At 41.8% G+C, this 13,601-nt stretch overlaps 2 protein-coding genes across 10 annotated transcripts in view; one reads left to right on the plus strand and one right to left on the minus strand.

The window, feature by feature from the left end:
- Positions 1 to 13,601, minus strand: part of git2a (G protein-coupled receptor kinase interacting ArfGAP 2a) — a 145,808-nt gene that overhangs the window by 91,833 nt on the left and 40,374 nt on the right. The window contains exon 1 of one of the 8 annotated variants that reach the window (XM_068054772.1): positions 7,617 to 7,860. The exons of the other annotated variants lie outside the window; for them this stretch is intronic. Coding sequence (XP_067910873.1) covers positions 7,617 to 7,668 — 52 coding nt within the window. The 5' untranslated portion in view covers positions 7,669 to 7,860. Of the gene's footprint in view, positions 1 to 7,616; positions 7,861 to 13,601 lie in introns of those variants that run through there. 8 annotated transcript variants of the gene reach the window in all.
- Positions 8,219 to 13,601, plus strand: part of ankrd13a (ankyrin repeat domain 13A) — a 36,873-nt gene continuing 31,490 nt past the window's right edge. The window contains exons 1-2 of one of the 2 annotated variants that reach the window (XM_068054768.1): positions 8,219 to 8,631; positions 12,970 to 13,105. In XM_068054768.1, coding sequence (XP_067910869.1) covers positions 8,539 to 8,631; positions 12,970 to 13,105 — 229 coding nt within the window. In that variant the 5' untranslated portion in view covers positions 8,219 to 8,538. The remainder of the gene's footprint in view (positions 8,632 to 12,969; positions 13,106 to 13,601) is intronic. The other variant, XM_068054767.1, reaches the window with a different exon arrangement.

The raw sequence follows: 13,601 nt of genomic DNA on the forward strand, positions 1-13,601 counted from the left end.
TGTAGTACTCGAGAGTTGGAAGAGCAGAGTGTGCAAGCAGATATAAAAAGGCGGGACGTTGATGAGGTGGAAAATACAATGGAGGGATTTCTAGACAAGATTCAAAGTTGATATTTTTTAAAATTTATTTTAGAGATACAGCACTGAAACAGGCCCTTCGGCCCACCGAGTCTGCGCCGACCATCAACCACCCATTGATACTAATCCTACATTAATCCCATTACCCTCTCAGATCCCCACCTTCCCTCAATTCCCCTACCACCTACCTATACAAGGGGCAATTTATAATGGCCGGAGCACCCGGCGAAAACCCACGCGGTCACAGGGAGAACTTGCAAACTCCACACAGGCAGTACCCAGAATCGAACCAGGGTTGCTGGAGCTGTGAGGCTGCGGTGCTAACCACTGCGCCACTGTGTATGCAGAGGGAGGGGAAGCAAATGAAGGTCAATGGGAATTGGTTGATCGGTAAACAGGGCTTTATGCAGGAGAAGTGAAGGGTGGAGCTCTGGATGAGATAGAGTTGATGTCATGCGGAGGTCTGCAGGCTAGTGAAAAGGGCATTAAAAAGTAGAGTGCAGAAATGTGGACAACAAATGAGGATTTCACTAGCAGTGAGATTGAAGCAGAGATGGAGATGGACAGTTTTTCCTGACATGGAAGTCGAAGTTCTTGGTGATAGGACTAGATGTCAGATTTGAAGCTCTGCTCAGGTTTAAGCAAGATACTGAGTTTGCACACTGCCAGAGTGAACTCAAGCGCGCATCCAGGAAAAGGGATGAAATGTGAGGTGGTTAAGATACTGAGTTGCTGGAAGGAACTAAACAGGTGACTTTGGTCATGCCAATGTTATGCTGTACAAATTTGTGAGTCAGCAACAACTTGATGTTGAACTGCACAGCAACAGTCATGGAAGTTGGGTGTCATCAACATACATGTAAAGACTGGCCCCATTTTCAATCATTTGTAAATGAAAAACAATGTGGGGGTGGGGAAGTAAAATCTCCTCCTGCTTCTGTGGGGATAATTGTTTCTAATATAAAGCAAGATACAGTTGTTTTTCCTATTAAGTAACTCAGTTAGTGTTTTCACTGTGTAAAAAAATGTGCACTACACGAACACTCGTGAACAAAATGTTCAACTACCTTTCAACCACGAGAGGTTTCTGCTTCAATCCATAGGCACCCCAGCCGATATACAAAAATATCTTTAATTTTTCAGCACCCCAGCAGAGGCTCAGTTCTATCCCGACACACCTTGACCCACAATCTTTGCTGCCATTCTCCTCCTAAACTGACACTTCAGTGCAGTACTAAGTGTTGCTTTGTTGGAGGTATTATATTTCAATGAGGCATGATCTGCCTTTTCAGGTACTGAAAATGTACTGTCTGTCAGTGGAGCTGACTTTCAAATGAGGTGTTAAATTGAGACCCTTCCTGGCTGTTCCCCGAACCACCACCACTATTATAACAGATTAACTGGTCACTTTTTCTGTTTGTGGGAACTTGCTGCGGGAAGCTGCATTTCTCTATAGAATAAAAGAGTGATTATACTCAAAAGGAATTAATTGGCTTTAGGACACTGGGAGGATGTGAAAAGCATTATATAAATACCAATTCCTTCTTTTCATGGGCCTTGTCAGCCTGTGAACAACATTGAGATCTACTAGTGAATCCAAGAAATTAAACCTAAGAAAAATAAGCACACAAGATGTTCAGAGATGCATCACATCTATAGGTTATGAAGCATTACATTTCCATATCCAAAAAAGCAATTCTTCAAACCTTATGGTGGTAAATGTCTGCTTAAAATCTTGCAACACTCTACAAGTAGATTTGTATTCATGTAAATGATTTATAAATATGCCTCTCATGATTTGGTGTAAAGTGAAAAGCTGGTAACCCCAGTCCCATTGAAGACTAATAAAAACAGAAAATGTTGGGAATACTCAGCAGGTCTGACAGCATCTATGGGAGAAACAGAGTTGATGATTAAACATTAACTCGGTTACTCTCTCCAACACTCAAGACTTTCCTTTCTTCAAGGCAAAACTTGGCTTCTGCCATCTTGCAGCTGCAACTAACTTACTGTGTAGATGAACTATTGGAGCAAACTTGCATTCAACCAAAACAGCTCAAACTTTAATTTGCATGTAGGCTTATTTAACTTGTAAATAGTTCTTGAGTTTAAGAATACAAAGAAACTTAAATATAGACAATGAGCCGGTTAATAAGTATGAAAGAAACAATAGTCACAAAATATTATATGCAGGAAGACACTTAGAAAAGACACCATGACTTATAGAAGATGTTGCGATGAATGCATGGATGTGTGTTGCAAACAATTTCAATTGAAGCTTGAAAATAAAATCATTCATGGACCTCTGGTGAGTGGAATTTGCCTTCCTGTTGAGCAGATAGGTCATTTTAAAGGACTGGAATACTGCAAAAATACAAGACATATGCAAGTCAGTGTACAGTGAGGTGAAGCAAGACTGACTGCCCTTGACACCAAGGCAGCATTTGACCAAGTGTGGCATAAAGGAGGTCTAGCAAAACTGGAGTCAATGGGAATTGGGGGGAAACTCTCGACTGGTCAGTCATACCTAGCACAAAGGAAGATGGTTGTGGTTGTTGGAGGTCAATCACCTCAGTCCCAGGACATCACTGCAGGAGTTCCTCAGGACAGTGTCCTAGGCCCAACCATCTTCAGTTGCTTCATCAATGACCTTCCCTCTATCATAACATTAGAAGTGGGGATGTTCGCTGATGATTGCACAATGTTCAGCACCATTCGCGACTCCTCAGATATTGAAACAGCCTATGTCCATATGCAGCAAGACCTGGACAACATCCAGGCTTGGGCTGATAAGTAGCAAGTTACATTTGCGCCACACAAGTGCAGAGCAATGACCATCTCCAACAAGAGAGAATCTAACCATCTCCCCTTGACATTCAATGGCATTACCATCACTGAATCCCCCACTATGAACATCCTAGACATTACCATTGACCAGAAATTTAATTGGACCAGCCATATAAGTACTGTGGCTACAACAGCAGGTCAGAGGCTGGGAATTCTGCGGCGAGTAACTCATCTCCTGACTCCCCAAAGCCTGTCCACCGTCTACAAGGCACAAATCAGGAGTGTGATGGAATACTCTCCACTTGCCTGGATAAGTGCAGCTCCAACACTCAAGAAGCTCGACATCAAGGACAAAGCAGCCCGCATGATAGGCATTCCATCCACCACCTCCAACATTCGCTCCCTCCACCACCGACGCACAGTGTCAGCAGTGTGTACTGAGATGCACTGCAGCAACTCACCAAGGCTCCTTCGACAGCACCTTCCAAACCCACTACCTCTACTGCCTAGAAGGACAAGGGCAGCAGATGCATGGGAAAACGACCACCTGCAAGTTCCCTTCCAAGCCACACACCGTCCTGGCTTGGAACTATATCACTTTTTCTTCACTGCTGCTGGGTCAAAATCCTGGAACTCCCTTCCCAACAGCACCATGGGTGTACCGACACCACATGGACTGCAGACGTTCAAGAAGGTGACTCACCACCACCTTCTCAAGGGCAATTAGGGATGGGCAATAAATGCTGGCCTGGCCAGCTACACCCACATCACGTGAAAGAATTTTAAAAAAGGTAGCTTTGAAGTATTACCCTTTGTTTAGGGTACAAATAGACTGATATTTGTTTAAATAAGATATATATCTTCTAATCAATATTCAATTTCAGATGAAAAACCTAAACTGAATCTGCAATTTTCTTTAACAAAAAGACAACTGAGCATGTCTAACAGTTTCACATACTGCAAAGGCAAATAAAAAAAATCACAGAATTACAGAATTGTTACAGCACAGAAGGAGGCCATTTGGCCCATCGCATCTGCACCAGCTCTCCGAGTCAGCAATTCATTTAGTGCCGTTCCCCCACTTTCTCCCCATAACCCTGTAATTCTTCCTTTTCAGGTAGCTACCTAATTCCCTTTGAATGCCTCAATTGAATCTGCCTCCACTGCACTTTCTGGTAGTGCATTCCAGATCCTAACCATTTGCTGCGTGAAAACGTTTTTCCTCATGTCGCTATTACTCCTTTTGCCAGTTACCTTATATATGTGTGTTCTTGATCCTTTCACAAGTGGGAACTGTTTATCTCTGTCTACACAGTCCAGATCCCTCATGATTATGAATACCTCAATCAAATCTCCTCTAAGCCTTCTCTTCTCCAAGGAAAACAATCCCAACTTCTCCAATCTGTCTTCATCAAGGAAGTTCCTCATCCCTGGAACCATTCTTGTGAATCTTTTCTGCACTCTCTCCAATGCCTTTACATCTTTCCTTAAATGCGGCGCCCAGAACTGGACGCAATATTCCAGCTGAGGCCAAACTAGTGTCTTATAGAAGGTCACCATAACCTCCTGGCTCTTGTACTCTATGCCCCTATTAATAAAGCACAAGATACTGTACGCTTTATTGACTGCTCTCAACCTGTCCTGCCACCTTCAACAACTTATGCTTATATACACGCAGGTTCCTCTGCACCCCCTTTAGAGTTGTACCCTTTGTTTTATATTTCTCTCCATGTTCTTCTGACCAAAATGAATCACTTCACATTTCTCCGCATTGAACTTCATCTGCCACTTATCCGTCCATTTCACCAACTTGTCTATGTCCTTTTGAAGTTCTATACTATCCTCCTCACAGTTCTTCCAAGTTTTCTGTCATCCGTACATATTCACTTTGTTATTTCAATCTGTACAATGTTTGCTGGTAGTTAACCATAAGAAGCCAGTTTTTGCCCTCTCCCAACAGCAGTACTGCAAACCTTTTAGGCTCCCCAAGAGTTGTTGTACTGTATTTCGCTTCCAATCAGATGACAGCGAACTCACATTCACCAGCACCAACAATCTTAAAATAACTTAATTAATTTGATATGAAATGGCGACGCACAACTGAAGACAACCACATTCAATTAAACTGAAGTAATTAAAATACACAGCAACCAACCATGGTGCATTACAAATTCACAATTGTAAAACCGATGTAGTCACACAAATAGTTTCTAATTAAACAAAATACAATAGTGATGAAAAATCTCACTCAAAATATTCACCCATCTTTCTCCTTCAGCTGCTAGCAAGTCTGCAGTGCATTTCTGGCTTTTTTAATTTCATATTTCCAAAACTTGCACTGCCTCCTTTAATCATGAGATTTGACATGGCTGGTATTATAGAATGACAACTTGTATTTATATAGTGCCTTTAATGTAATAAACCGCCCCAAGGTACTTCACAGGAGCTCTATAAAGCAAAATTTGATACCAAGCCACGTAAAAATATATTAGGGCAGATGGTCAGTAGCTTAGTCAAAGAGGTAGGTTTGAAGGAGCATCGTAAAGGAGGAAAGGTTGAGGAGAGCTATGAGGAGAGGTTGGATAAACTCAATTGTTTTCACTGGAACGACGGAGGTAGAGGGGCGACATGATAGAAGTTTACAAAGTTATGAGTGGCATGGACAGAGTGGATAGTCAGAAGCTTTTTCCCAGGGTGGAAGAGTCAGTTACTAGTGGACATAGGTTTAAGGTGCGAGGAGCAAAGTTTAGAGGGGATGTGCGAGGCAAGTTTTTGTTTTTACACAGAGGGTGGTGAGTGCCTGGAACTTGCTGCCAAAGGAGGTGGTGGAAGCAGGTACGATAGCGACGTTTGAGAGGCATCTTGACAAACACATGAATAGGATGGGAATAGAGGGATATGGACCCCAGAAGTGCAGAAGGTTTTAGTTTAGACAGGCATCAAGATCGGCACAGGCTTGGAGGGCCGAATGGCCTGTTCCTGTGCTGTTCTTTGTTCATTGTTCTTTGAAAGAGAGGTAGAAAGGTGGAGAGGTTTAGGCAGGGAATTCCACAGCTTAGGGGCCTAGGCAGCTGAAGGCATAATCACCAATGGTGGAGCAATTAAAATGAGGGATGCTCAAGAGGCCAGAATCAGATGAGCGCAATTATCTAGGAGGTTTGTGGGGCTGAAGCAAATTACAGAGATAGGGATGGACAAGGCCATGGAAGGGTTTGAAAGCAAGGATGAGAATTTTAAAATCAAAACATTGCTTGACCAGGAACCAATGAAGGTCGAGCACAAGGGTGATAGGTGAAGAGGACTTAGCACAAGTAAGGACATGGGCAGAAGAGTTTTAGATGACCTCATGTTTATGACTATAATACAGAAGCCAGCCAGGAGTGCACTGGAATTGTCAAGTTTAGAGGTAACAAAGGTTTCAGCAGCAGATGAGCTGAGGCACGGATGGAGTTGGGCCATGTTAGAGGCAGTCTTAATGATGGTAAAGATATGTGGTCAGAAGCTCATCTTGGGGTCAAATATGAACAGTCTGGTTCAGTCTCAGACAGTTTCCAGGGAGAGAGATGGAGACAGTAGCTAGGGAACAAAGTTTGTAACAGGAACTCAAAACAATGGCTTCGGTCTTCCCAATATTTAATTGGAGCAAGTTTCAGTACTGCATATCAGACTACAGTTGAGGAGGAGAAGAGGCAAAAATGTACCAAAAGACATGTCAATTGCTTTTGTGTAACATTATACATTTAAACAACTGCCTCATTACCAAATGCCATCCATAACTGCAACTTTAGGCTGCTGGCTGATAAGCTGGTGAAAAATATAAGTCACAGATTTATAATGTTGAATAATATTTGTGCTTTTAAAGGCTTGACAGCAGATATTAATTAGTATTTAATAAAGATATTATCACTTTTCAAAAAATTGACAAATTGTCATTGATTTGGAGGAAGAACAGTAATGCATCATTTTCATTTACAAATGTGATTTACATCATGTATTTATAATATAAAAGCTCATGACTCTTTGCACAAAGTTAAGCAGTTACTTTGCAATGAGATCTCGATAAATATGGATGTATTTGTAGGAACCCCTCAATTTTTAAAAGATAGCATCAGTTACATAAAAGAAAGTGTGCCATCCTTACAGAAAATGCGTTACTTTTATTAATGTACAGCAATGTTAACACACTCGTTAAGTCAGTACACACAGAATATGAAGTACAGAATGCACAAGGCACTGCTCACAGCAAACAGCATACAAACCCACGGGCAGACAGAAATATGGCGCCCCAGACAACCTATGCTGCACAGAACTCCACTTCGAAAAATTAGACCTTTGTTATAAAAGTAGTAAATAGTTAACAGTTAGAGCCAATGAGTTGTACACAGTCGATGGATACCACAAGTTAGAGGAAGTGGATGCTACAAATGGTTTTGTACTGAGTTTTTTTTTGTAATATGGTCCCAAACGCGGGGGGGGGGGGGCGGGGGCTGCGTGCGGGAAATGAAAGTACACAAACAGGCGCTGGATATTTCCTGACTATATCCTTGGTTAAGGCTATTTTTGCAGTTTTTAGGCATCTTTGAACTCCCTCACTTCCTCTCTGTGTGCTACAGAGAACTGGAGCTTACTTACATTTCCTCTCCCAGTCCCCGGTCTCAGCCAGACAGTACAATAAACCTCAGGTTTTATTTTTAAAAGGGCCCTTCCTCTGCTCCCAGTCCTTTGCCCCCACAGCCAGATGATGGACTTACCAGAGACACTGCAGTCAGCGCAGATGTCGTTACTCCGCAATCTTTTCGACATGGACAGAGACGGTTGATTAATTATATCTTTTAATTGGGATTTTTAGTATACTTCATGTACGTAAAGGCTAAATTTAATAAGAGGCGCGTTTTAATGCTGACAGCCAACTACCCCATCAGCATGAAGTTTGCACTCGAGCTGTAGTTCCTGTCAGACTTGCCTCTGGCTCGAGCGGCTTGGAGACGTCGAATGGCATCCTGGGAACTTGGAGGACCGCCCGGCGCCGCCTGGTGCTGCGCATGCGCGCGCCGACAAATCCAACTACAAGAGTTGGAGGAGGAGGGGGGGAAACTGAAATTATAAAATATTTTTTCCTCAAAAAAGATCTTTTCCAGAGTATTTTTCTTAAAACAATACTTAAGATAATAGTAAAAACTGTGTAATATTGAGTAAATCATGTAGGCCTGTCATCTTATTGGGAGCTGTAGATGGTAATTACAGCAGTGTTTACCTGCTGGCAACACATGCGACATGAATTTGGACCGAACCACAATGTCACGGAGGAGTGGGGGGGGAGGCTGCTGATAGTCTCCAAATGGTTGATAGTTTAAGAAAATAAAACTAAGTTTCAGGGTGGTTCAGGAAGCAATACATTATAATTTTTACGTTTGTAAAAACATAGATAGGCAAATATGCCAACAGTTATTAAAAGAGCTGCCAGGGTGTCATCGTTGCCCCCTCCTCTAGGTTGGTCGGATTGCATTTCCTTGTTGTTGATCCCTTCCTGTAAAGTTTTTGTTGGAAAGTTTTAGAAGTTTTTCCTTCTTGTTTCTCTCTCTCCTCCCACTGTTGTGTTTTCACTTTGGAGGGAAGGAATTAAAGGTGGGGCGGGCGGGTGTGTCGAGTGCATGGTGAAGTTGAAGAACTAGGATGTGTTCATCAGATGACATCAGTAACAAATACAAACTTCACCTGTTGGTCTGGCACAATCAGTACAGAGAAGTTGAGAAAGAATTGAAACAGGTAGGTCACTTATACAAAAGGCTATGGATTTATTCAGTGTCACTGTATGATCACAGTTCTAAGGATTTTCATTTCGCAGTAGCTGTTGGAAAGCCCCAACAACTTCCTGTAATTGGAGCAATTTTGGTGACTATAACTGTCTTGAAGATCGAATTTTCTGAGCTGAACATATCCAAATCTTCAAAATTTCCTAAACAAAGGGATTTCTCCCTTCCATTCAGTTAACTAATTGACGTGGGGTATGTTTAAAATGTTCAGTTGTATTTGAGCAGTTAATTTAAAAGGCTAATTACATAAGAAATCTGAAACAAAACCAGAAAATGATGGAAATACTCAGGTCAGGCAGCATCTGTGGAAAGAGAAATAGAGTTAACGTCTCAGGTGACCTTTCATCAGAATCTTTTAGAATTTAAAAAGCTATTTGACTATGAGGCCATAATAAAAAAAAATTATCTCAAGCACAATAAGATTAGAAGAGCCACTTTTTTTCCTCAAGTTGATCTGAATTGGTTACTTTGAAAATCTGATCAGAAGATTGGAGATGAATAGTAAAAATGTGAGCCAACTCATATTCTAATGTTGCTTGATTTAAAAAAAATGCTTGATATGCATGATAGAAGATGTGGTGCATTATCATTAGGGGTGGCGCAGTGGTTAGCACCGCAGCCTCACAGCTCCAGGGACCCGGGTTCAATTCTGTGTACTGCCTGTGCGGAGTTTGCAAGTTCTCCCTGTGACTGCGTGGGTTTTCGCCGGGTGCTCCGTGTTTCCTCCCACCGCCAAAGACTTGCAGGTGATAGGTAAATTGGCCATTGTAAATTGCCTTTAGTGTAGGTAGGTGGTAGGGAATATGGGATTACTGTAGGGTTAGTATAAATGGCTGGTTGATGGTCGGCACAGACTCGGTGGGCCGAAGGGCCTGTTTCAGTGCTGTATCTCTAAATAAATAAATATATATATATATATATATATATATATATATATATCTCTCTGAGAGAGGAGCCGGTTCAATAGGCCAAATTACCTTTACTCATTTTAAGCTTTATTATCTTGTCACTAAGTAAATCTTTATCTACTAGCTGTTTTGTTTGTTTTACATATGGCTTTCAGTGTGAGCTGGGAAGAGGGACAGTTAGAAAAACCATAAGCTCCTCTTCACTATCAGGAATGGCACATGTTTAATTAGTCCTGCAATTATGTAAGAGGAAATCTGTTTATTATTAAAGTAGAGGGCAGATTCTGCCAATATCATTTATTATGTATGTAACTGCTACAAATGGTACTTCCACGTATATTATTCCCTAATATAAAATAAAAACAAAAAATGCTGGAAATATTCAGCAGGTCTGGCAGCATCTGTGGAGAGAGAAGCAGAGTTAAGGTTTCAGATCAGTGACCTTTCATCAGAACTGGCAAAGGTTAGAAATGTAATAGGTTTTAAGCAAAAAAAGCGGGGGTGGGGCAAAAGAGAACAAAGGGAAGGTGTTGTTAATAGGACAGAGGATCTGAGAATAACTGACCGGATGGTCATGGAGCAAAGGCAAAGGATGTGTTAATGGTGTGGTGAAAGACAAAAGCGTTAGTGCAGAGAGAGTGTTAAATGACCGAATAATGAACAGCCCTGGTCAATAACACAAACATGAAAAAAAAGTGGGCAGGCACATGGTAAAAAAAATGAATGATGAAACAAACTAAAATAAAACGGAAAATAAAAAAGGAGGGCCAGTCATGCTGTGTAATTATTGAGCTCAATGTTCAGTCCGGTAGGCAGTAGTGTGCCTAATTGGAAAATGAGATGCTGTTCCTCAAGATTGCGTTGATGTTCACTGGAACACTGCAGCAATCCCAGGACAGAGATGTGGGCATGAGAGCAGGGGGGTATGTTGCCTAAATTAGGATAATTGTGATAATCTATAATTTCTTTTTTTTAAAAGTCAACCCTTTGGAATGTAAAATATAGCATCTATTTGTGTTTGCATGATTATTTTGTTTACCACCCAATTTTCTCCCTTCTTGCTTATATGTTTATTATTTTTGTCTTTTTCAATAATTTGAATAATGAGAAATTGATCCAAGTTTGTGGTGAAGAGTATTCATGACAACTGAATCATATTATGGTCCCACCATTTTCACCAGAAGGCACTGGCTGCATATCCCCTTAGTATAGTTATAGAATCATACAGCACAGAAGGAGACCATTCTGCCCATCATGCCTGTGCTGACTCCCTGAAAGTGCGATTGATGTTCTGCGATGCTGCACTTTCCCTGTAGCCTTACAATTTTTTCCCCTTTAGCTTTATTTCTAATTCCCTTTTAAAGTTAGTATTAAATCAGCTTCCACTATCCTTTCAAGCAGTGCATCATGGATCAATTTGCTGCGTTTAAAAAAAAAAAATCTTCTCATCTCCTCTCTGGTTCATTTGCCAGTTCCTTGGTTACCAACCCTCCAGCAATAGAAACAGTTTCTCACCATTTACTCAATTAAAACCCCACATATTTTTTAACATCTCTGTTAAGTCTTCCTGTAGTCTTCTCTGCCCTAAGCAGAACAATCTGAACTTCCCAAGTCTCTCCACATAACTTAAGTCCCTCATCCTTCGTACCTTTCCAATAACTCTCCTGTGCACCCTCTCCAAGCCCTTGAACTCCATCCTGAAGTGTCAAGCCCAGAATTGGATACAGCAGCCCATGCATGGGCACACCCAGGTTCCCTGCCAAGCCACACACCATCCTGACTTGGAACTATACTGTCGTTCCTTCACTGTCGCTGGGTCAAAATCCTGGAACTCCCTAACAGCACTGTGTGTGTACCTACCCCACCTGGACTGCAGCGGTTCTAGAAGGCAGCTCACCACCACCTTCTCAAGGGCAATTAGGGATGGGCAATAAATGCTGGCCTAGCCAGCGACACCCACATCCCATGAACGAATAAAAAAAGCTGAGGTGATTTATAAAGTTTTTTATTCGCATAACTGCCATGCTTTTGTACTCTATGGCTCTATTCATAAAGCCTAGAATCCAGTATGCTTTATTTAACAGCCTTATCAACAAATCCTGCTACCTTCAAAGATTTGTTTTCATAAACCTCCAGGTTTCTCTGTTCCTGCATCCCATTTAAAATGATACCATTTAGTTAATATTGCTTCTCCTCATTTTTCCTTCCACAACGCATCATTTCATATTTCTCTGCATTAAATTTCATCTGCATGTGTCTGCCCATTTCACCAGTCTTTCTATGTCCTCCTGAAGGTCACTACTATCCTCCTCACTGTTTTCTACGTTCCTGAGTTTTGTGTCATCTGCACTCTTTAAAATTACGCCCTATATACCCAAATCCAGGTCATTGATAAATATCAAGAGGAGCAGTGATCCTAATACTGACCCCTGGGAACACAACTGTATTCTTTGCTTCAGTCTACTTTCTGTTCCCTTGGCCAATTTTGTATCCAACTGCCACTGCCCCTTTTATCCCATGGCTTCAGTTTTGCTAACAAGTCTGTTATGTGGTACTTAATCAGACGCCTTTTAAAAGTCCATATAAAAAAAACAACCAAACTACCTTGATCTACCCTCTCTGTTACTTCATTAAAGAACTCAAATTAAATTTGACAGAAACACTTTGCCTTTAATAAATCTGTACTGACTTTCATTTCGTAACCTGTGTTTCTCCAAGTGGAATTCATTTTGTCTTGGATTATTGTCACTAAAGGTTTCCCCACCACCAACATAGTTATCGAGTTTATCTCTTCCCCTTTTGTTTTGAGCAGGGGTGGAACATTTAAAGCCTTCCAGTCCTCTGGCACTGGGGAACAGGAAGGATTGTAAGAATGTGGCTAGAGCCTCGTTATTTCCACCCTTACTTCCATCAGAAACTTAGGATGCCTCCCATCCAGTAACTTTTCTACATTAAACACTGCCAACCTTTTAAATACTTCCTCTTTATCTCTTGAGTATCTTTGCCAAAGGGCCATTAGTCATACGTGAGTTTCAGTGAGTGTGAGCACATTAGTGAGTTAAAGGACTTTTAACTGAACTTGATCAAATCCTCATCTGACATCAGCGCACACGCACACTTTTTTTGAACAGGAGTTATTGGAGAGGAATCTGGACTCTGATTATTACTTTTTTTAACTCTCCTAGCTCGGGTTCTGTTTGTGTCTCCCATAGCTCAGGTGCCACTGCTTTATTGGAGATCTGCTAACTCAAAACAGTCCAGAGATTGAACCTGAATGTTTTCTGGTCTGTGGATCAATGCCACATTGCGATGCACATTGAACCATTTTCAAAATCACTTTCAGTACTTCATGATATCAGATAACCATTATTTTGTCCCCGCAGCATGATATTGAAGCAGTTGATCCACGGGGTCGGACGCCATTGCACCTTGCTGTCTCACTAGGACACTTGGAATGTATCAAAGTGCTGCTTCGAAACAATGCCTCGGTTGACAAGGAGAATGCCAAGGGATGGACAGGTCAGGAATGCTTAGTAACAAGCCAGAATAAGGCACATAATCAAATACAATGTTTGGCATATGGGGAGAGCCTCTGAGGAGGAAGTGGAGGAGGGAAGCCCCATTTTCACAGAAAGAAGAGGCAAACGGGTGGCACAGTGGCGCAGTGGTTAGCACCGCAGCCTCACAGCTCCAGCGACCCGGGTTCAATTCTGGGTACTGCCTGTGTGGAGTTTGCAAGTTCTCCCTGTGTCTGCGTGGGTTTCCTCTGGGTGCTCCGGTTTCCTCCCACATGTCAAAGACTTGCAGGTTGATAGGTTAATTGGCCATTATAAATTGTCCCTAGTATAGGTAGGTGGTAGGGAAATATAGGGACAGGTGGGGATGTGGTAGGAATATGGGATTAGTGTAGGATTAGTATAAAATGGGTGGTTGATGGTTGGCACAGACTCGGTGGGCCGAAGGGCCTGTTTCAGTGCTGTATCTCTAAACTAAACTAAAGACAGGCAGAAGCACA

This window comes from Heterodontus francisci, chromosome 23, assembly GCF_036365525.1.
Source record: "Heterodontus francisci isolate sHetFra1 chromosome 23, sHetFra1.hap1, whole genome shotgun sequence".
Lineage (NCBI taxonomy): Eukaryota > Metazoa > Chordata > Chondrichthyes > Heterodontiformes > Heterodontidae > Heterodontus > Heterodontus francisci.